The 20,971-nt window shown below is 37.4% G+C and overlaps 3 protein-coding genes across 7 annotated transcripts; 2 read left to right on the top strand and 1 right to left on the bottom strand.

Moving 5' to 3' along the window:
* Nucleotides 1-1,111: 1,111 nt before the first annotated feature.
* LOC18610618 (RNA polymerase I specific transcription initiation factor RRN3 protein) lies at nucleotides 1,112-6,589 on the top strand. Of its 4 annotated transcripts, none has more exons than XM_018113964.2 (16): nucleotides 1,112-1,307; nucleotides 1,438-1,569; nucleotides 1,673-1,756; nucleotides 1,888-1,959; nucleotides 2,042-2,113; nucleotides 2,207-2,443; nucleotides 2,729-2,839; nucleotides 2,930-3,043; nucleotides 3,223-3,339; nucleotides 3,428-3,496; nucleotides 3,675-3,781; nucleotides 4,408-4,491; nucleotides 4,619-4,706; nucleotides 4,883-4,999; nucleotides 5,218-5,402; nucleotides 5,969-6,589. In XM_018113964.2, exons 2-16 carry the CDS (start codon nucleotides 1,459-1,461, stop codon nucleotides 6,285-6,287), a joined length of 1,887 nt encoding a protein of 628 aa, XP_017969453.2. In that variant the 5' UTR covers nucleotides 1,112-1,307; nucleotides 1,438-1,458; the 3' UTR covers nucleotides 6,288-6,589. The 4 variants fall into 4 exon arrangements, with proteins under 4 accessions (XP_017969453.2, XP_088661298.1, XP_007046444.3 ...); XM_088805172.1 differs by having other exon boundaries at nucleotides 1,112-1,323; XM_007046382.3 differs by having other exon boundaries at nucleotides 1,112-1,349.
* Nucleotides 6,590-6,983: 394 nt separating this feature from the next.
* LOC18610614 (trafficking protein particle complex subunit-like protein) lies at nucleotides 6,984-12,296 on the bottom strand. The gene is made up of 7 exons (XM_018113907.2): nucleotides 11,744-12,296; nucleotides 11,522-11,645; nucleotides 11,346-11,426; nucleotides 10,828-11,169; nucleotides 10,328-10,497; nucleotides 9,401-10,230; nucleotides 6,984-8,597 (listed from the first exon to the last, which is right to left on the bottom strand). The coding sequence occupies exons 1-7, from the start codon at nucleotides 12,241-12,243 to the stop codon at nucleotides 7,129-7,131; spliced, it is 3,516 nt and encodes a 1,171-aa protein (XP_017969396.2). The 5' UTR covers nucleotides 12,244-12,296; the 3' UTR covers nucleotides 6,984-7,128.
* A 2,256-nt stretch (nucleotides 12,297-14,552) lies between these two features.
* Nucleotides 14,553-17,971, top strand: LOC18610613 (3-hydroxy-3-methylglutaryl-coenzyme A reductase 1-like). Of its 2 annotated transcripts, none has more exons than XM_007046379.3 (4): nucleotides 14,553-15,638; nucleotides 15,970-16,151; nucleotides 16,534-16,865; nucleotides 17,162-17,971. In XM_007046379.3, the coding sequence occupies exons 1-4, from the start codon at nucleotides 14,719-14,721 to the stop codon at nucleotides 17,420-17,422; spliced, it is 1,695 nt and encodes a 564-aa protein (XP_007046441.3). In that variant the 5' UTR covers nucleotides 14,553-14,718; the 3' UTR covers nucleotides 17,423-17,971. The 2 variants fall into 2 exon arrangements, with proteins under 2 accessions (XP_007046441.3, XP_007046440.3); XM_007046378.3 differs by having other exon boundaries at nucleotides 14,556-15,638; nucleotides 16,519-16,865.
* The last annotated feature ends 3,000 nt before the right edge of the window (nucleotides 17,972-20,971 follow it).

Below are 20,971 nucleotides of genomic sequence, written 5' to 3'. Positions count from 1 at the left end.
TGTTCTTCCAAAAACAATTAATTTCATTTTCTGGCTGCCCTTGCCCCCAAGTTTCTTTCTGCCCAAAGCCCATGCATCGATCTTCCCATTCCCGCACCACCACCAGTATCACCTTCCTCCTCATCGTTTTTGCTTTATTTAGAAACAATATTATACTACTACTACTACTACTATTTAACAAATATGGTGACTTTTGGATTACTATATACAAATACATTCTGCCTATTTATACATATATATTAACTCATAAGTATTATATTTAATTACACAATTTACACTAAATCTGATGACAACATAATGATTAAGAAAACAAATCCAATATAGATTTGACAAACTTCCATTTGCTTTATTTATCATTTGAGATCACAATTTATTCATCCAAATATATATCTGCTCTCCTACTGGGTACTGGCTACTGGATTTCAAATTATAAGCTCATGGTTTGGGCTGCGTCTGTGGACCGTGGAGGTACCCTATATATGCCCACAGCCCTCTTCTAGGCCCAATATGCTGGCACCTACTGAAGGCCTAATACTCCTTTTACCAAAATTTCTTTTTCAATAGCTAATAAGTTATTCCCAGCCCGCCCCGCCGCCGCCCGCCCCCCCACCCCAAAAAAAAAAAAAGCTAATACGTTATAAAGCTTGCGCTAAATTATTATCAACAAGTTCAATATACAGACTTAAAAGGATCAACATATTTGGTGAACTAAATTATCATTCGTATATGTATCTATACTTTTGATATAATTATTATCATAATTTGTATATTATTGACAACGTCTTTATTTAATAAAATTATAAAATTTTGAAATTAGAATGTGATTATCGTGAGTTTTGTAGAAAAAAGATATTAAATATTGTAATTGAAAATTACTAGCCATAATGACCACATCATTAAGTTAAAAATATAATTAATTGTGATTTAAAAAATGATTATTTTCTTTATTTTTCTTCAAAGATTAAAAGTTTTTGGCTTTAGCATAATTTTTTTTAAATTTTATAAATATGATTAGATTAGATAATTAATAATTAATGAAGAATTTATTAAATATATCGTAATATGTATAATAAAATAGGGGTTAACCTTTAATATCACCTCCAACTTTTGGTCAAAAAATAAAAAAGGTAGAACGAATGAGTTAAATAGCGGAGCTGACTAGCGAGGGTTTCGGCTGCTGGACGAAGGAGCCCTCGTTCGCCGACTCTCTTACAAGTTACAACTGCTGCCACAGCAAGAAGAAGAAAAGAAAGGACTTATCTCTTTCTCTGTCTCTATCCTTCTATCTATCCCTGCCTTCGTCTCTGGTAAATAGACGAGAAGGCAGGCAGCTTATCCTTAATTTGCTGGTATCTGATTTGTCTTGCGTTTGTTTGTGCAATCAGAAAAGAGAAAAAGAAAAATCATGTTGGAAATTTGAAAAAGTTTTTGGTGCAGTTTCAGGTAGAAATAAAAAGCATGGGACTGGAATTGCCAAAATATCCGGAGATGGAGGAAGACAACTTCGTCAATTTCACCGATTCTGAAATAGTTTCTCATGTGAAGGATGCTCTCACCTCTGTCCTATCTGTAAGCACACTGCGCACAAACTCTTCCTATTTAATCTATTGTTATTGTATTAGTCATTCCGTGCCAATTAATGTTAGAACTTATCAGTTGAATTCTTTTTCAGGGTGATAGCAACAGTTATAACCAGCTTGTTGCGGTCATGCACCATTCCAAGCGTCTTGCTCCTGATGAGGTCGCCTTACTTGAGGTATCTTTCTTTCGTTTAATTACCAAACACCCTTGTGTCCCATTTCCTTAATGCTCCCCCACTTTCTTTTTTCTTTTTTTAAAAAATATAAGCTGAATTCCCTCTTCCCATTTGTGAATTCTGCATCACAGACTACTTTAAAGGCACTAGGTGGTGCAGTATCATGTATAGACACTACTCTTCATGACTCCCTTCTTTCTGCTGTAAGTTGTCTTCATTCATTTTCTTTTTCAGCTTACCTTCTTGTGTTCCCTCAACTTACTTGTTCCTAGGCAATTTTTCCAGATTTTTAGTATGAGCATGTGGAACTATGGGCCTCATGTTGCAGATGCACTTGCCGAACTCATTGTATCCCTCGTATGTGCAACTTACATCCCCTAGCCTCATTTTATAATTGCCCTCTGTACCTTTTTTATTTTTAAATTATGTTCATTTACATTCCCATTGCAGGCTATTTCAAATGGAAAATATCTTGATTTATGTCTGGGTATGCTTGTCAGCAATTTTACCCCTCCACCTTATTTCTTAGATAAACTAAAACTGCCACGCGGTCTTGAGAGGAAGGGCCAAGTTCTTTCTCTGGTGCATGCGGCCTTTAAAAAGATTTCTGATTATATTCCTCTCGCCCCTTTGAGATTATCGAACATAGTTCTCCAAGGAATGCCAACAATTTATCATAAGGACCGAGTAAGTTTTGCACTTTCAATTTGGAATTCAGATATCTTTTGATGTTCTAATTTTCTACTTTACCGTCTGGAAAAGTCCATGCTCTTATGGTTTTTGCTTATGCAATCAATTTTAGCCCCTAGCTGGGTAAATATGTAAGATACCATTGTTCCACTACTAGATGTCTGGTTAGTTTGGTGAAGTTCCTACATGCAATTCCCTATACAATTTTATTATAAATTGCCTCCTTTTATTATTTAAATTTGTTAGATGACTACATCTTAAACTTGTTCCTTGTCCTTGAAGGCTATTGTGATTTATGTGGAGAACATGTTAAAATTGGAGAGTGGTGAAATTGGAGAACTTGTAGGAAGCACAATGCTTATGGCAGTGGTGGATCAGCTTATAGAACTAGATGTAAGTAAATTGAAGTTTCTTTAGAATTTTATGCTTGAAAATTTTGTTTGGCTTTGTATGTCGTATGTAACGTATTGGAATTTCTTATAGCTGGAGATTGGATGGGATGCCATTTTACAAGATGACTTTAGTAAAGGCATATTTGAGATGGAGCTAGAAGATGTGGATGAAGTTGAGGAAAGTGCTGAGCAAGACACTGGAGAGGTATAATCAACAAGCTTTTCTTTGAAGTGTGCATGTGATGTCCCAAGGTGGCCAAATAAGTAGGGTTAATTAATTATTGGACATCCTTGTTCAAGTTAATATTTTTTAACATCTAGTAACCAATTTATGATGATTTAATATGCACAAGGTGTAAAACTGATGTAGATTTCTTTTTGCAGTTTCGATTAAGTCGTAAGAGTCTGGCTGGAAACAGCATTGCTGAATTGTTAGATAACCTACTGGTTTTAACCTTTGAACATCTTGAATCATGTGAAAGAGCTGGCCGCTTGGCTAAGGTATTTTCTGATGTTAATGTTTTCATCTCCCCCCTCCCCCTGCACCTTCTCCTAATTCCTGTCTTAATTTGTTTAATTGCTGTTATAGGTGTTTGAAACTCTTCTCCAGTCTTTTCAGATCACTGTTATGAGTGCCTACAAGTCAAAATTTACTCAGGTAATGCTTATTTGTCATTATCTAGCAGTTTATGTTATTTTGTTTCTCAAGGTTTCTGTTGCTATTCCTGATGAAAATCATAATTTATTTATTTAATTTTTTTTTCTTAATACCAGCATTAAGACCTGCATGACTTGGCTAGTAATTTATCTGGTGCTTTTTTACCTAATGTTTGCAGTTTGTGATGTTCTATGCTTGTGCACTAGATCCTGACTACTGTGGTATGAGATTTGCCACAATGCTGGCAGATTTATTTGTTCAAGACTCACATCCACAGCCAATCAGGTAATTTTAGCATTATCAGAAAGAGTTAATGATTGTTAGCTTTGCCTTTTAAGTTGTGGGCATATACTCCTTTGATGTTTAAATATACTCCTTTTAAGTTGCGTGTGTGTGTGTGAGTGAGTGTTATTGCATTACGTACATGGGGTTGGGCATCTGGGACCTTGTTTTGGCACATTTTAAATGAAGCATTGACATTGAGCAGCGCATTATATGGTGTGTTTTTGTGTTCTTTCATACATATGATGATGAGACATTGTCCTCTTGTTGCCTAAAAAATGTAAACCTATTTCCACATGTTTTTCTAGATTAAGTCGACTGCTTGGTTTGAAAATTAAGAAAAAGAAAGTCACATGTACATCATTCTTATTTCCCCTTTAGGTCAAATAGTTTGGTATTTTTATCATGACCAGTTGCTTTTGGATTGAAATTTAATAAGGTGAAGTTAATTGAGCTGATCTTTATGCCTTTAAAGGTCCCCCTCTACCCCTCCCTTTTATCTGTGCGCTGGATAGAATATAGAATAGGAATTGCATAAAAGTTAAAACTGTTACAAGTATATATAATAGAGTTTACAACATGGGTGGGGGCATCATTTCTTGTGCTTGTTGAATTTCTGTTTTATGCAGGATGAGTGCTGTGGCTTATCTTGCTAGCTATTTATCTCGAGCAAAGTTTCTGTCGGCCTCTCTTATTTCTAGCATGCTAAAAAGGTAGTACATCATAATCCTTGTGATCCATTTTCATTAACTGACTTCTAGCACTGTTTTGACAACTTAGATGGTGTGCATGAAAGTCTGGATGTTCATCAGTGATATTGTGTATCTTACTTTTATTTAGGTTGGTGGATTGGTGCTTGGAATATGGCAAAACCCCTGATGGTGATATAAATCCAAATGCACATCGAGTTTTCTATTCTGGATGTCAGGTTGATGTTCTTACTCTTGAAGTTTCATACTTCACTGAAAACAACAGATGCGAAGACATGCAACAGTTATAAAATTGTTTTGAGAAAAAAAAAAAGGAAGAAGTGTTAAAGTATTATTTGCAAATTGGATTGCATTGCTTTATTGTTAGGCTGAATTTTTTCCTAACATGTCACAGGCCATTATGTATGTTCTCTGCTTTCGTATGAAAGTTTTCATGGATGTTCCGCGCTTGAAGATGCAGCTCCTCATGCCAATGGAGCAAATCTTAAAGCATAAATTGAATCCTTTGAAGGTAAGGAATTGCTTTGTTGCATGACCCTAAATTTCATAATGATAACAGCCAGCAGGTAAGCTATGACATGGACTCTAGGTATCCTTAAATCTTTTTATTGATTCTAAGGAGTCTATGTTACCCGATTTTAATTCCTTTATGTCACATGAACGGGGCTAAATCCCTCTCAAATATTAGTTTGATTGTCCACTCTAATCCCAGTAATCTATCATAAACAGGTATGCCTTCCATCTGTAGTAGAGGAGTTTCTACGACAATCAAAAGCAGCTTGTCTCTTTACTGTGTCCAAAACGTTCGTTTTTGATGGCCTGTTAGAGTCAGAACTTTCAAGGGCATTTGGTGGCCTGGAAAGGCTTGATACATTCTTTCCTTTTGATCCATGTTTGCTGAAAAGATGTGACAGGTTTGTATTCTTTCATTTGGGAATTAGTTAGTATCAGCTCTATTTCTTTAGTTTGAATCCTATAAGAAGAAAAATTCTGTTTCTGGCCTGCATGCATGCGGGAGAGAGAGAGAGAGAGAGAGGAGAAAAGGAATACTGACAGTGGCTTCAAATATGTCAGACTTCTGAAGGAGTTTGGGCAGCCAAAACTGTTTCACTGATTGGGGTTACTCTTTTATTTATTTCTTTTGAAAAAGGGTTAATGGGAGAAAATATGGGAGCTAGAAATGATCACTGTATGTCATGTCAGAATGTTTGGGGAAAAAGCAAAATCAGTATCTTCTACAGTTTATGAATTTGATTTAAGTGATTAAACCATCCTTGTTTTGTGTTGTTCTTGAGTGCCCAAATAGTCTCTTAAGCAAATGATGGTTTATCTTGTATTTTCATAGTTGGGTGAACTTAACAATTCCTGCATTTCTTTGAAATGAAAATATATACTGAGCGCATGAGTGCATCTTGCTTTTTACTGCTTTGCTGACAAAATGCTATTTTTTTTTCTTTCTGCCGTAATTCCAAAATTGAAGTTTCATCCGCCCAATGTTTGTCTTCTGGTCAATGGTAAAACCAACGTACGATGATGCTTATGATGACGACAACGATGATGGCAGCAGTGATGATGAATTGATTCAGGATTTTGTTAATGAGAATGAGGATATTATGGATGATGGGGTTGCTAGGAGCTTTGATGAGCAAGGACTTGATCTTGATGAATTTGACTGTGCATTGAAGAAAATGTCAATCACACCGAAGAATGGCTTTAGTTACAAGTTTGGTGGTGGATTTCAAGAACCAACAAGAATGCCTTGTAGAATTAGGCCATCTACAAGTCCAGAGTCCTTATGATTCTCAGGTGATGTATGTATGTTCCAGAGAGAAAAATTGCAGTTGATATACGAAGGGATGCTGATGAGCTGATTCCTCAAACAGAGTTGGAGCCAGAGCAACGAATGCTTGCTATTGCCATGCTTGAAAGTTTTAGAAGTTGTTTTTTAGGGTATTCTGAGCTACTTGTTTACTAGAATTTTACTTTCAACTGATAGCATTGTACAATTTACAGATAGCTTACATTTTTTGATCGGCATTCAATTTGCTGAGAGTGTAACAACGACCTTTCTGATGAAAATATGAATATTTGCCACTCTCTACATGGTAGTGAGAGTCTGACGGTTCCTGTCTTTAATCGAGAGAGGTGCAGAGGGGACTGATTCAATTATTTATTAATGAAAATAGAGGTTCACGTACAGGCCAGGCAGATGTTTTTTTATTTGTTTTTGCAGTAGAGAATTAGTATGAAAAGTAGTCATTTGGTTATTGGCATCTAATTCCATCCCCATTTCCTACGCAGACTCAGTTAACAATATTAGTCACAGTGCTAAGCCTATATTTCACACCCAAGTCCCCAAACCATATCAATTAGATGTCAAGTGAGAAACGAGTCAGTGAGGGTTAGATATTACAAACTTTAAACGAAAATTGATTTGCCCAAAAGAAAAATATAAAAGCAAAGCAAAGAAAACAACCCACCACGGGAACCAAACATATCTCTAAATTTTGTTTCTTTATTCTTTAGCACCTTGAAAGGCAAAAATTAATCCATATTCCAAATTGTCAGCTTTAATCTCAAAACACGAGATCCCTCTATATTAACAATAATGGTAGTAATCACAAATAATAGGACTAGATTTTAGTCTGCTACAATGGACTCCAGCCTCCTGTCTGTCGTACCAGCTATCTTGACCTGAGGCTTGGAAGGGAAAATGAAAACAGTAGATGCAGCAATAGAGGGCTGTATTCGAGCTGAGTATCTCACAGATGCCAATGAAATTCTGGGCAACTGTTGCAAACCTGAGGCGAGAGGCACTACTTTGTAACAAAGGATGTGCTCAGAATTTGGAAGAACAAACACCGTGTCATTGTGAGACCCAGATAACACAAAACTCTGTGAATCTGCCAATGAAAACTTAACCTCTTGAAGCAACTCTGTTTTGTTAAGAATTTTAATACAGTACATGAAGGGATCTCCAAGGATGGCATAAGGAGGACAATCCAAACTCACAACTAATGGTGACAACTCTATATGTACAACAGGAAGTTTGTGTGTAGTTAAAACCTGAGCATCAGCCACCGTCAAACCAGTTCTATCTTCAATTCCAGAATGCCTCTTCCATTTTAGATACACTGTCCCCAACATAAGCTTTGAAGAGACCACCTGAGGAATGATGGTGAAAACCTTCTTGAACTCTTCTCCCGGCACAAGTGCAGAGCCGAGATCTTCACCTCCATGTTGAATGGAACATGACTCAATGCCATCATTATCAACTTCAATAGACATGGATAGCAGCTGCAATGTGACCTCACTGCAGTTCTTCGCACTAACGATAAGCACAGTTGCTTCATGCAGGGGTAGTGATGCCAACTGATCCGAATCAGGGACAGGCTTGATCCTTGAAAGCAACAATGAATCCCTGCGGAAGGGCAGCATAAAATGGTGGCCAATTAAAACAGCATTCTTTCCTTCAATTTGCAAGGTCTTGTGGACATTGACCTTTTGTGCATTCAACTCTTTGTTATTAGGGGAATAGCCCAATGATACAAAAAGCATAATTGGTTTGGGTCGGTGCCACATGATTTCTAGTTTGCAGGACCATGATTCTCCAATGTTTAGAAATGGAACAGAAACCAATCCAAAGGACTGTTGAATTTTCTTGATTTTATCAGGGTCATCTTCCCCTTCAGGTCCAACAATGCCAAGAAGCTCAACATGATGACTGTCCATTGAAAATGGCTCTGATTCCCTTGGACTAAACAGCCCACCTCCTCTTACATCGACCAGATTTATCTTCATTTCACCAGCATATATGGCATGGTCCCTGGAGGCTATGGTAACTGGTATCACAAATCTCTCTCCAACTAATGCAGGGCCAGAAGAACCAAGAGTGACATCCACTTGTGGATCAGGTTCTTCAACCTGGGCAGCCTTCTGACCAGAGAATGATAGAGCAGGATCCTTTGTGGGGAAAGTTTCCACACGGTCTTCAAACTTCCAAAGAGGTAAATCATCCATTGAAGCAGGACTTTCAGCTCTGCAACAGATTGTGAAGTGGGGTCCCATTTTTGCAATAACGGATATGCATTCAAGCTTTCCACTTTGTTCTGAATAATTTAAACATTGTCTTATGCAACAGTATGTGGATAATAATGAAGGAATCAACAGTTCTAGTAATAAAGAATTTGCAGTAGAAAGAAGTGCATGCAGAAAGATGACATCTGATCCCATAAGGTTGTGGCTAAAATAAGAATTAGCATTTCTTCGTCAGGATATGACTTTACCCTTTGAATCTCTAGGAGCAAACAAGTATAAACTACCCATTTGATTGAAGAAAACAAAAATGAGCATGCTAGAAGAGAAAACATATTTTTGTCGGCCTGATGTCCCTTTTTCCTTCTGCTTCCTCTCCCTCTCTCAGATACACAGATATAGACATACATGCACACAGACACAATATGCAGACAAATACACTGAAGCACGCAATAATGATGCTTAAGGGGTGCTGCGATTGCTACCTAGGCGCACCCTAGGTGCTGAGATTGCTAGCTAGGCAGTGATTCCACATGGCTTTTGGGGTTGAAAAATTTTAGGCTCACATGCTGAAAGCTAAAATGGTTGCTTAAAATCACTCAATTTGTGTCAAGGATATTTAAAGTAAAAGGTTAGATCAAAACATGCAGCTGCAATGCTGTAAAAAACCCCTTGCCATGTTAGTAAGGCTATATCAAGCAAACAGCATGTAAGAACTATCAGAATTAAGCGAGATATTGTGCTTCTGTTATTTGCAAATTTAAGGACTGACTAGTTGAAATAATTGTTGTGAATGTGGGGTGATGTGCTTTGTCTGTATCAGATGAACCTAATGCATAGTGAAAACAACAAATGAATAAAAGAAGAGCTGACTTACCAGGTTTGATGTCATAAGTTAGCCGCAGCCATTTGTTTGTAGCAAGTGCCAGAGAAGGAGCACTCTCCATTCGATGGTCATGTGGCTCACTGGACACTGCTTGTAATGGACATTTTTGGGCATTCATGATTATAAAATTACAGTTAGATTGATTGAATTGAACTTCCAATTGATCAATCTCAATGGAAAGGGGTAATTGTGACAGAAGTGACAATGTAATCAAGGAGGAGACACCAGACTTAATTATCTGCTCGTGGAAAGCCACTGAGGCAAGAAGAACTGATCTGAGTGGACTAACAAGATCAATCTCAAGATGAAGGGTATTTTCTCCATTTACTTCGAGATCATCAGTTCCTTCAAGGGATACCGATCTAGCTTCCCCACTGACAAGTGCCAAAATTTCACTGTGTATCATTTCTCTCTGTTCAAGACTTGCAGGGCCACCTGGACCACATTTGGAAGACTGGATGCTACCAGCAGTAGATACAGGCAATGCAGCCATTTCAAGAGAAAACTCTATAAACTCTTTCACAACAACTTGTTTTCTTGAGCACTCTCGCAGGTAACCCAAAACCTCCCACAGCAAAGTAACCCACCCTTCTTGCCTATATAGATTTGCAACACCATCAAACAGCTGTTTTGCATTGCTGAAATCACCCAAAGAAAAATATTCTCTAGCAATCTGAAATGCACAAAGAGAACCCATCCTCTGAACTTTAAGACTACTATATGTTTCATGAGACTTTTTGAGCAAAGCAATAATTTCAAAGGAGTCTTGAAACCTCTTTCCCTCTGCAAACGCGTAATGTGTGTATTCATCATCAGTAAGGCTGCATAGTCAGATGAGAACAAAAATTCAAACATTTATTACAAGGAAAATGGCACAAATCAAATCAGACCTTTGTGCATAAATTTTCCAAGACTTACAACTGCATAGCTAAATCATCGCCTTGCTCAAGTAACCGAGCAAACTGCCCAACATAAATCGATGGTACAACAGATTCAGCACTTCCATCATCATTCTCATTAAAAGTTTCTGATATTGACACTGCAAACTCCAGAGCAGATCTCTTCTCCTTTAAGTATTGAGCTGCTGACTGTTGTGAGATGAATGTTGTGATTCAACTAAGTTAAATTAAGTAAAGAGTTTTCTAAATGAATGCTGAATCTCAGCAAGGATAACCAAACAGAAAAAAAGTGAGAGTGAGAGCAGTAGTATCAATGTCCACACATAGTTAATGAGTAACATATTAGCTAATACCCATCCTTAGCCCCAAGAAGCAACCTGTATTGTTTCTAAGGATATGCTATGAAGCAAGCTAGCAAGGCTTGCATGGAAAAGCTCTAAAAATGAATACGGCTCATGTCAAGCAAGCAAAAGTTTAGAGAAAAGATAAGGATGATATGGTGGTAAAGATGGTACAGACCTGATAGTAATAAGCGGGATGGAATTCCCATTCGGTTAGAGGTTGTTCTGCAGTTCCCAATGGTAGAGAGGAAATGCTCTGAAGAGCCGCACAGCTTGAGTCAAGCAACTCGGCAAAAACCAAAAACTGTCTGCTCAGCCACTCCCAGTGAAGAAAAATAACTTTAGGAGATCCAACAAGGTTCTTGTAGGAGGCAATGTGCTGGCGGAACCATGTAACTGCTTCAATGAGCTTTCCACCATGCAACAACAAAGTGGAAATCTTGAAATGCAAGTGTTCAGCAACAGTTTTGATCTCAAGTAAGCGTTGGATGGGAGGCAACCTTGTTGAGGTTGCAACCATCTGCATACATAGATAGAATAGTTGTAGTGGCAAGAAGAAGTTGTGAGTAATTAGTATTAGTATGAAGTATGAGAAGATAGATGTGATTCGAGATTGGTGAAGAAGGAAGGAGTAACAAGGAATAGCTTAAGATTGTAACAAAATACAAGTGCAACTAGAAGAAGTAGGGAAAGAACCTCGCGCAGAGCATGATAGGCATCCTCATAAAACCTCAAGGCTTCAACCCAGTCTCGTCGGAACTCTGCATGTACAGCAACCTAAAGATTTTGTGCATGGCAAAGAAATGAGAAAATATTCTATTTAATCAGAGAATGAATAAAGAAAAGTAAGGAAAGCTACTCTTTTAATATACTTTGAAGCAATAGCGAACTTGGTGGTCGAGAGAGGAAAAGGTCTTCTTTTCAATGCGAGCTTTAATCCTGCGACCTTCGTCTCTGTAAAAGGTAGTTGCTAATTCGGACAATGCGGCGCCCAACCTGATATCAGAATAATTAATTTGATAAGAGTACTACTTAGTATTATGTAGTATTGTTTGAAAAAAGAACACACACACAGACACACACAAAAAGAGCACCTTTGAAGAGAGTTATTGAGTTGGGAAGGATCCGGGTTGAAGAGAAGTAGGAACTTGGAATCAACCTCCGCTCGCTTCCGTAAGGCAAGCAGACGATCTTCACTAATTTCTTCCGATTGCAGCAGCACAAGCACCAGCAATTTGATGTTCCTCGGACGAATAGCCGCTTTGAGCTCATCCAGATCGGAGCACACTTGGCCCCACTGGGCAGGATCTCCCGACACCTGATCCCAGGAGAAGAGGGCCCCCACCACTGCGGGGATCTTGGCCCTGTGCTTCACCAGCCAGTCCCTTCTTAAAATGCCGCCACCAGATGAGGACTTGGACGGGTTATGTTGAAGAAGAAGAGAGAGCTTGGACAAGTCGGGCAAGGCCAAGGTGTTGATGGGGGGCTGCTGGGTGAGGAGGTGGCTCGATATCAGACCATGCTGCTCTGGGCATCCCACCAACGCTACCAGCCTCACTGGTGGACTCCTCAATTCTTCTGGGTATTCTTCCATTTCTTTCTTGTTTGCTTCGCACTCGGACACTTTCTCTCCTCCTCTTTATTTCCTTGTAACTTTTGTATACATAAACAGATTTCTCATATTGGGCCTTCTTTCAGCAACCAAACCCATTATTTGCTTTCAGTTTTAGGCCCAATGGGAGTAGTTGAGTTGGGTTTTCTTTACCCAAACAAGAAGTGTTGTTGATACTATTTGATCAACTAAAGGTCAAGTGCAATGTAATTAACTAATTCTCATATGCGCAATGCAAGCTAAGCATTAATATTATAAAAAAGATCAGTCTTGACTCTTGACTCACCAAGCATTCAATTGCATTTTCATTTACACCAAACTCAGTTATCTGAATCGATTAATTGATAACATTCAAAATTGAATTCAACAACAATAAAAAAAAGTAGTGTATCCTTTAATCATCTTTGTCCTTGTCAGGGTTGGTAAGATGGGTAAACTTGTGGCCTATAGTTAGACCAGACCAATTTATCCAGTTTCTTACTAGACAAATACATATATTATTAGTGAATGACTCAACCCAAATAAAAGTATGTTACTTGCTCATAAAGCAGAATTATACACATTAACATCATTGCAAGCATGGACAAGTGATGATAAGAAAATTTCTGAATGAGTCATTCAGAAATTTAGATTTCTTTTCAATTATAATTTGAGTAGAAAAAGTTAGACGGAGATGGGAGTTGAAGACCGCGTAGGGACTGGGTCTGGATTACCTACCTAGTCTCTTGTTAGCGCTGTAGCACAGCACTGCCTATGCGCATATGGATAGCTAGCTATAAGCAAACTCAGGCGCTGCGCCTAGCTACTCGATCCATCAATAGATTCAAGTTCAAACTGGCAATTAGCTCGTTCATTAGCATTTAGCACTTGGCTCGTTCATCCTATTGTTAAAGGGGAAATCAACTGTGTCGTTACAATTTGTTAAGCTTTTATGTACACTTTGAAACTTCACCAGTTGTAAATTTTTTACTCTAGTTTTTATTAAGTGTCGTACAAGTAGAGCATAATTTGCCAACTTGACAAACATACATATAACTTTGAATTTTGGTTCTGATCAAACACAAGCAAAGCTTACCAGAAAGGGCCATGGCTTTCGTATGTGGATTCATTCGGCACGCAACTAGTAGCCAACCCAAAGGTTGACTTCTTCACTTCTTACCGCTTAATTCAAGCAAGCACTAATTACTTGGTTTCAACACCAGCCAGCCAGCCAGCCAGCAACATCCTACCTTCATTTCCACGACGCTGGAGTGAAACATCCGGAATCGTCTATTCAAATCAAATGTGTTTTTGACGTGTATCAACATGTCAAACTTGTTAACCGAGATTAAAAAGTTTCTGTATATTCTTATGTGTTTACGTGTGAAGTAATAATTCATTATATATAAATTAAAATATTTTAAGAATATAAATATATAGTAAAAACATTTGTATTTATGATCAATAATTTTAAATTAAATATTCGTTTAAAATTCAACACAAAATCAGAGCTTGTATTGATGACACTTTTGTGTAAGCTCATTATCTCTATATGTAAAATTCATGTCACAATTTGATTCCGAATTTTTTTAATTAAGTCAAATTTGATTTAAAATAAAACTAATAAATAAAATTTACATCTTAGAGTTAGATTTGAGACTTAGTGTTTGTTTGGTCTAATTTTTTTTTAATTTATCTACCTCTTAAAAGTAAAAACTAGACCAAACATAAATTTTGAAAAACTCTTTAGAAAAAATAATTTTTTGTAAAAAAAAAGTTTTTGAAAAGCTCCTCACAGGAGCTTTTTCTTCTATTTTTTTAAAAATGCAAGAGAATTTTTATTTTTATTTCAAAAATATTTTCATATGTTAAATACAATTACAATATTATTTTTTTTAAAAAAATATCTTTTATGATAATTTTAACTAAAGTTATAATTTATAAAAAAAATTTATTAAATAACTTTAACTTAATTTTAAAAATTATTATTTTTTATAAAAACTTCATAATAATTTTTAAATTAAAAAAAAAATCAGATCAAATAAGCTCTCAGGGTGAGATGGATTCAGGTAATTTTTTTACAGTTGGGGATGTTTAACTTTTTCATCAAATCGGATAAAATTAGAGGTCAGATTTTAGAATTGGAATTATATTTTACTGCGTCTCTAAGGAGTATTTAATAATTCAAAGTAGTCAGTGGAGTACAAATAAAATGGATGCGGTCGGTAGATATATTATTAAAACCGTAAACTGGGAGACCGAGGCGACAAAAGTTCGTAGCACGCTGTACGTGTTGGTAATGGTCCAGTGCGCCAACCTCTCTTGGGCTGCTTAAGGCTGTGTTACTTGAGCCGTTGGGCTCCCAGGCACACTCCAATTTCTGGCTATAAATATCAAAACAGTAGCTCTTCCTCCTTCGGCTTTCACACTCCTATCGCTACGTACTACATACTTAACGATACAGTGAGATAGAGTAACATGGACGTTCGCCGGCGTCCCAGCGCAACCTCCTGCGAAGAAGCACTTCTTAAATTGGGGGAGCCCCTGAAAGTGAAAGCCTCAGATGCTGATCTTCCTCTTCCCCTCTACCTGACCAACGGAATCTTCTTCGCCCTCTTCTTCTCCGTGGCATACTTCCTCCTCCACAGATGGCGCGACAAGATCCGTACTTGCTCTCCACTCCATGTCTTAACCCTCTCCGAGATCGCTGCCTTAGTTTCCTTGGTTGCCTCAATCATCTATCTACTTGGTTTCTTTGGCATTGATTTCGTTCAGTCCTTCATTTTCCGCACTTCCCACAACGATGCTTGTGAGATCGACGTCCAAGAAGATGCAACGTCTTGTACCTCTGCTATTGACTGCTCCATTGAGTCCAAGCCCCCTCCTCCTGTAAGTCCTCCTATCCCCCAAGAAGAAGACGAGGAGGAGCAAATCATCCAATCAGTAGTTTCCGGCTCCATTCCGTCATATTCTCTGGAGTCAAAGCTTGGGGATTGCAAGAAAGCAGCTATGATAAGACGAGAGGCAATGCAGAGGATGACGGGGAGGTCGCTCCAAGGACTTCCCCTTCATGGCTTCGATTATGACTCCATACTGGGACAGTGCTGTGAGATGCCTGTAGGGTACGTGCAGATCCCGGTGGGGATAGCTGGGCCGCTGCTGCTTGATGGAAAGGAATACTGGGTACCGATGGCAACCACGGAAGGGTGTCTGGTGGCTAGTACCAATAGGGGGTGCAAGGCCATTTACGCATCAGGCGGTGCCAGCTCGGTCTTGTTCAAGGACGGAATGACCAGGGCTCCTGTCGTTAGATTTGCCTCCGCCAAGAGGGCAGCTGACTTGAAGCTCTTCTTGGAGGATCCTGAAAATTTCGATGCTCTTGATCTTGCTTTCATCAGGCGAGTTGAATCATTTATAGTACTTGTCTACATGTAATATATCTTCTTTCTTTCTTTCTTTCTTTCTTTGTTGAATAAAAATAAAAATACCTTTCCGTACTGGTAAATATAATTCAATGTTTCAAGCATATTAATTTTTGTTTCTATTAATCCTTGATAATATTTTCTCGATGTTTAATATTAGGAAGGGGGGGGGGGGGGGGGGAGGGTTAAAGATTTCAAATTTGGAGGTTTAATATTATGTCTCGTAAGCCATAATTATCACGGTGTTGCAGAGTAGTTACTAGAACTGTATAACTAGTGTAAATAAGAAAAGGGGTGGTGTACGCAGGTCGAGCAGATTTGCTAGATTACAAGGAGTAAAATGTGGCATAGCAGGCAAGAACTTGTACATAAGGTTCAGCTGCAGCACAGGAGATGCCATGGGGATGAATATGGTCTCCAAGGGTGTCCAAAACGTTCTTGATTTTCTCCATCACGATTATCCCGACATGGATGTTATTGGCGTCTCCGGTAACCTTTTTCTTTTTATAACAATCTAAGTAATATATAGCAATAGTATGTTACTTCAAACTTCAAAGTTTTATTTGTTTATATACTAGTGCTAGTATTCTTTAAATTCTTATTCATAAAATAAATAATTCTACTTGTACTACTATTCTTAATTCTTTTAGTGCAGTTAGGCAGGGCAAAATTAAGTACTTTAATTCGTTTGTGTTTTTCATGCTCTCTTGTTAATGTATATATCCAATTATAAATGAGTGACCGTGCGTGATTACGAGCTTTTTATGTAGTTTAATCGCATGATCATTTCAAACCCTCTTTGCTTAGTTTCACTATGATTAATTAACATGGTGGAGGCCCACTGCAAATGGGTCAGGAAACTTCTGTTCAGATAAGAAGCCAGCGGCAGTTAACTGGATAGAAGGACGTGGAAAGTCGGTCGTCTGCGAGGCAGTCATAAAGGACGAGGTGTTGAAAAAGGTGCTCATGACCACCGTTCCTGCCTTGGTGGAACTTAACATGCTTAAGAACCTCACTGGCTCCGCTATCGCTGCTGCTCTTGGCGGTTTCAACGCCCATGCCAGCAATATTGTTTCTGCAGTTTACATAGCTACTGGCCAGGATCCTGCTCAGAATGTGGAGAGCTCTCACTGCATCACCATGATGGAAGCTGTCAACGATAGCAAGGATCTTCACATCTCCGTCACTATGCCTTCCATTGAGGTACAGGCGTACAGCATACACTCCCTCCCTTCCCTGAATTAATTTGTCTTCTTTTACTACCATATATTAATTGTAGGAGTACTACTAGTATATAGTATCATTTCTTTTAATTACTAGGCTTTTGAAATAATTTAAATGTTCGGTGCGTGGGGTAGGCATATGGATTACAAGGAAATATATACTCTTGAAAACCATCATTCACAGTCAGTCCCCATTCAATTAGAACACTAGGACCCAATCTGTCACATGTGGGCAAACAGAACTGAGTAGTTGGTTATATGCATGCATGGGTTCAGGTTGGCACGGTGGGAGGTGGCACCCATTTAGCATCTCAGTCAGCTTGCCTCAACTTACTTGGGGTTAAAGGTGCCAGCAAAGAATGCCCGGGCTCAAACTCAAGGCTCCTGGCCACCATCGTAGCCGGTTCAGTCCTAGCTGGAGAGCTCTCACTCATGTCTGCCCTTGCAGCTGGGCAGCTGGTGAAGAGCCACATGAAATACAACAGGTCCAGCAAAGATATCTCCGAGATGGCTTCCCAACAACTGTCCCTAAGATAGGCTCCGAACTAACCTTACAGAAGAAGAATAAAAGACGAAAATAAAATTAAAAAAAAGAGGAAAGTGTTGGTGCATGGAGAGAAAAACAAAGAGCACATGGAGGTGGGCCGCATGCCGCAGGTGGCAAGGAAAAGCGTTGGCTACAAATATCCATTATTTTTCTTTTCTGATTAGGCATGTGCCTGAGGCTGGCCGGGTCTGTTTCCGAGGTGCAGAAAAAAAAAAATACTAGAAGCAAAAAGAGCTGGTGTAATACAACTTGAGAAATTACGATGAGAGGCCTTCTACTGTTCTACGTCTACTTCTGCATGCACTCGCCACTTGTGTGTGCACCGTGGCCAAGGAAAAGCAAACACAAGAACCTTTCAAACTTATTACTCTATTCTTCTCCTTACCAACGCCCATCCAGTAGCCTTCCGTTGAGTCATGTTTGAAGTTTGTAGCCTTCCGCTGAGTCATGTTTGAAGTTTACGATATGCAATGTATTGCAAGCTTTAATAAGCTTTTCTGTTGTACTGTGGTATATATGGAAGTGCTAGTTTTGTTTTATTCTAATTTTGTTCTCAACATATATTCCCAAATTTATTCTAATATTATAGCCATTTGTGGGAATCGAACCCAAGACCACATAGTTAAAAGCCATATGCTCTATCAGCTGGGATAGAATGAAAAAATATATTATTATAATTTTTGTTAGTTTGATGATATAATAATATTTTTAAGATAAATTTATTTTTTAAAAATTTTAAAAATTATCTCTAGAGACAATACAATTTCTTCATTTTATAATTTATCTCTCTCTATCCAAGCATTCTTTATCCTCTTACTAAGAACCTGTTTGACCTGATTTTTTTCTAACTTAAAAACTATTATAAAACTCTTATAAAAAATAATAATTTTTAAAATTAAGTTAAAATTGTTTGGTAAATTTTTTTTATAAGTTTTTTTTATAAGTTATAATTCTAGTTAAAATTATCATAAAGAGTATTTCTTTTTTTTAGAGAGTAATATTATAATTATATTTAACAAATGAGGATATTTTTAAAACAAAAATAAAAATTTTCTTATATTTTTAAAAGAAGAAAAGAAAAAGCTTCTCACAAGAGCTTTTCTAAAAACTTTTTTTTTTCAAAATTTTATTCTTTAAAAAAAGTTATTTTTTTAAGAGTTTTTCAAAATTTATGTTTGACCTGGCTTTGCTTTTAAGAAGTAGATAAACTGAAAAAAAATTAGGCTAAACAAGCACTAAATTTTATCCATTGAGAACGGTAATGGTAGATGGCGACAACGAAGATGATGGATGACATGGCAAGCATCGCTCGAACATTCCTCAATTGGATTCAACCATGGGGTTGTCGACTGACGTAAGGGAGTGCCACCGACCAACGTAAGAGAGCGACGTCAACCTATCTAAGAAAAAAAAAATACAAAAAGAAAAAGAGTATTTTAGACAATTCACATTTGTCTATTAACATCATTTATACGTTTAGAACGTATTGTATATTTCGAATATTAATGAATTTATGTGAAATTATGATCAAAACTTAAAATTTTAGAATATTTTATTTTTAACTTTTTAAATTGTTTGATTGTCATGTTAGAGAAAAAAAATTGTTAGGTCACTGCAATGAGAGGCCTTTCTAGTCTGTACAAATGCCATCAGCATGATCCAAATTCTGCCTGGCGGAAGATGCTAAATTGATCGGTGAACTTACCAGCAGCAGGATTTTGGAACTGTGATTGCATGTATATGAATGCTTCGTACTCGCCTGTCACTTTGACTCAGTACATGAAAGCCCGACTGTCTAACAGATGAAGTATGGACAACGAATAGACCACCTCGACCTCGAGTTATGAGGTTTTGTTTTTTTGGCTAGAAATTCTTACAGGATTCATTACCCTGTTAAAATTTTATTAATAAAATAATAAAAGTACATAAAAAAATTTTATCACGAGATATCGAAAAAAGAACCTAACTAGGCATTACTTTCCTTGCAAGTTTATCATGAGTGCAAGGGATAAGTAACATCACTAGTTTACATAGTTCTAAGAAAATGAAATAGTAATAAATTATGAGTACTATTATTTTACATTTATTGGAACCTAACATATAGTAGATTAAGTTTGTCTAATCGTATATACCTTGTAATTTTCCTTGAGCCTGAGAAAATACATATAAATTCTGATGCAAATAATTAATGTTAGATAGATAATTTGTCACTTAATTACCTTTTCGATAAATATTCGAAATTCTATATGAAAAGTGGTGCAAACATTTCTTGATAGAAGCTAGGAGATAACGAATGTCATGCGACCCCCTAGTCCCCTCCTTTATCATATATATTACTACCACAACATCCATCTAAATCCAAACTTTAAAAATATTATAATGTTTGTATAAAATTAAGTCTTTATGTAAAACCAATAACTCCGCTTTTAGGGAATTATTAAGTTCAAAATTTTCAAAAAAGTGAAAAACAAGCATACTTGTGTGGTCTCTCAATACGCCGCAATTTGAGAATGATTCTTGTAACTACCATCAACGTTCAATTTAAACTCACTCATTAATGGTTTATGCCAATAAATGATTTTGGGTGGAGCTGGCGACTCTTTTTGGAATTCTAATCTACACAATTGCATTATTTGAAGGTCCCTTTCCACTGCCATTTTTCCAATACCTTTCTCTGAAAAAGCTGCATCAAAAGCTTCCTAACTCTCCACACTATTCTATTAAGATGCATACCAAAGCTCCCGTGTTTAGCATCATTACGTTCAACCTATAAAAACTAACTAATAAATAACGGTAATAAAATTAAAATGTGACCGTGCTTGACATAATCGCCAAAATAAACCCATGCCCAGATAATATCTCGAGCTGTAAGGTTCAATGGTTGATATATATATTGAAAATAAATGGTTGATACTCGATAGAAGGGAACTGCAAGGAAAAGGGCTAAAGCATCAAATGATCTTCATTGCAGCACATCCAGGGTTGAGCCAGGGGTAGTTAAAGAGAAACAATTTTGACGATGGCCCACTTCCTAATTCTACTAGGTGTTCAACATTTGCTTGACCTCCTTGGATAACAAACCATGAATTTTGGCTGATAATTATCAACTAGAATTCACACAAAATCATTGGCGCGGAGACAGACCCCTACACTCCCAAAGAGTATCTTGAAAGACATCATAGATTCTATACTCCACGGTGCGTTTCTCTTACCCAACAGCAGTCGGGCAAATATTTTGTAACATGTCCTCTAATCAACTACTTCATACAGCGAATCATGCTTCCCTGACTTAACCGATGAATTTGTTGTCCTGATAATTAACCAAAATAGTAAGTCCAGGAATGTTAAGAGTACAAAATTGTAACTTAGTACTTCAACCACAACCTTAAGCTATGGTTTCTCAGAGCTCAATTTCGCAAATCCAATCTCAATAATCTTTGCTACCATGAAAATTGCAAAATCCTCTAGCCAATTGATCACCCATTCTCTAGTAATTGAACTCTTTACAGCTTAGTAAAAATAAAATAATAGACAAGACA

This window comes from Theobroma cacao, chromosome 1 (assembly GCF_053813885.1).
Source record: "Theobroma cacao isolate CCN51 chromosome 1, ASM5381388v1, whole genome shotgun sequence".
In the NCBI taxonomy this organism is placed as follows: Eukaryota; Viridiplantae; Streptophyta; class Magnoliopsida; order Malvales; family Malvaceae; genus Theobroma; species Theobroma cacao.
Note: the sequence above shows the minus strand (reverse complement) of the source record. Positions and strands in the feature narration are given on the sequence as shown.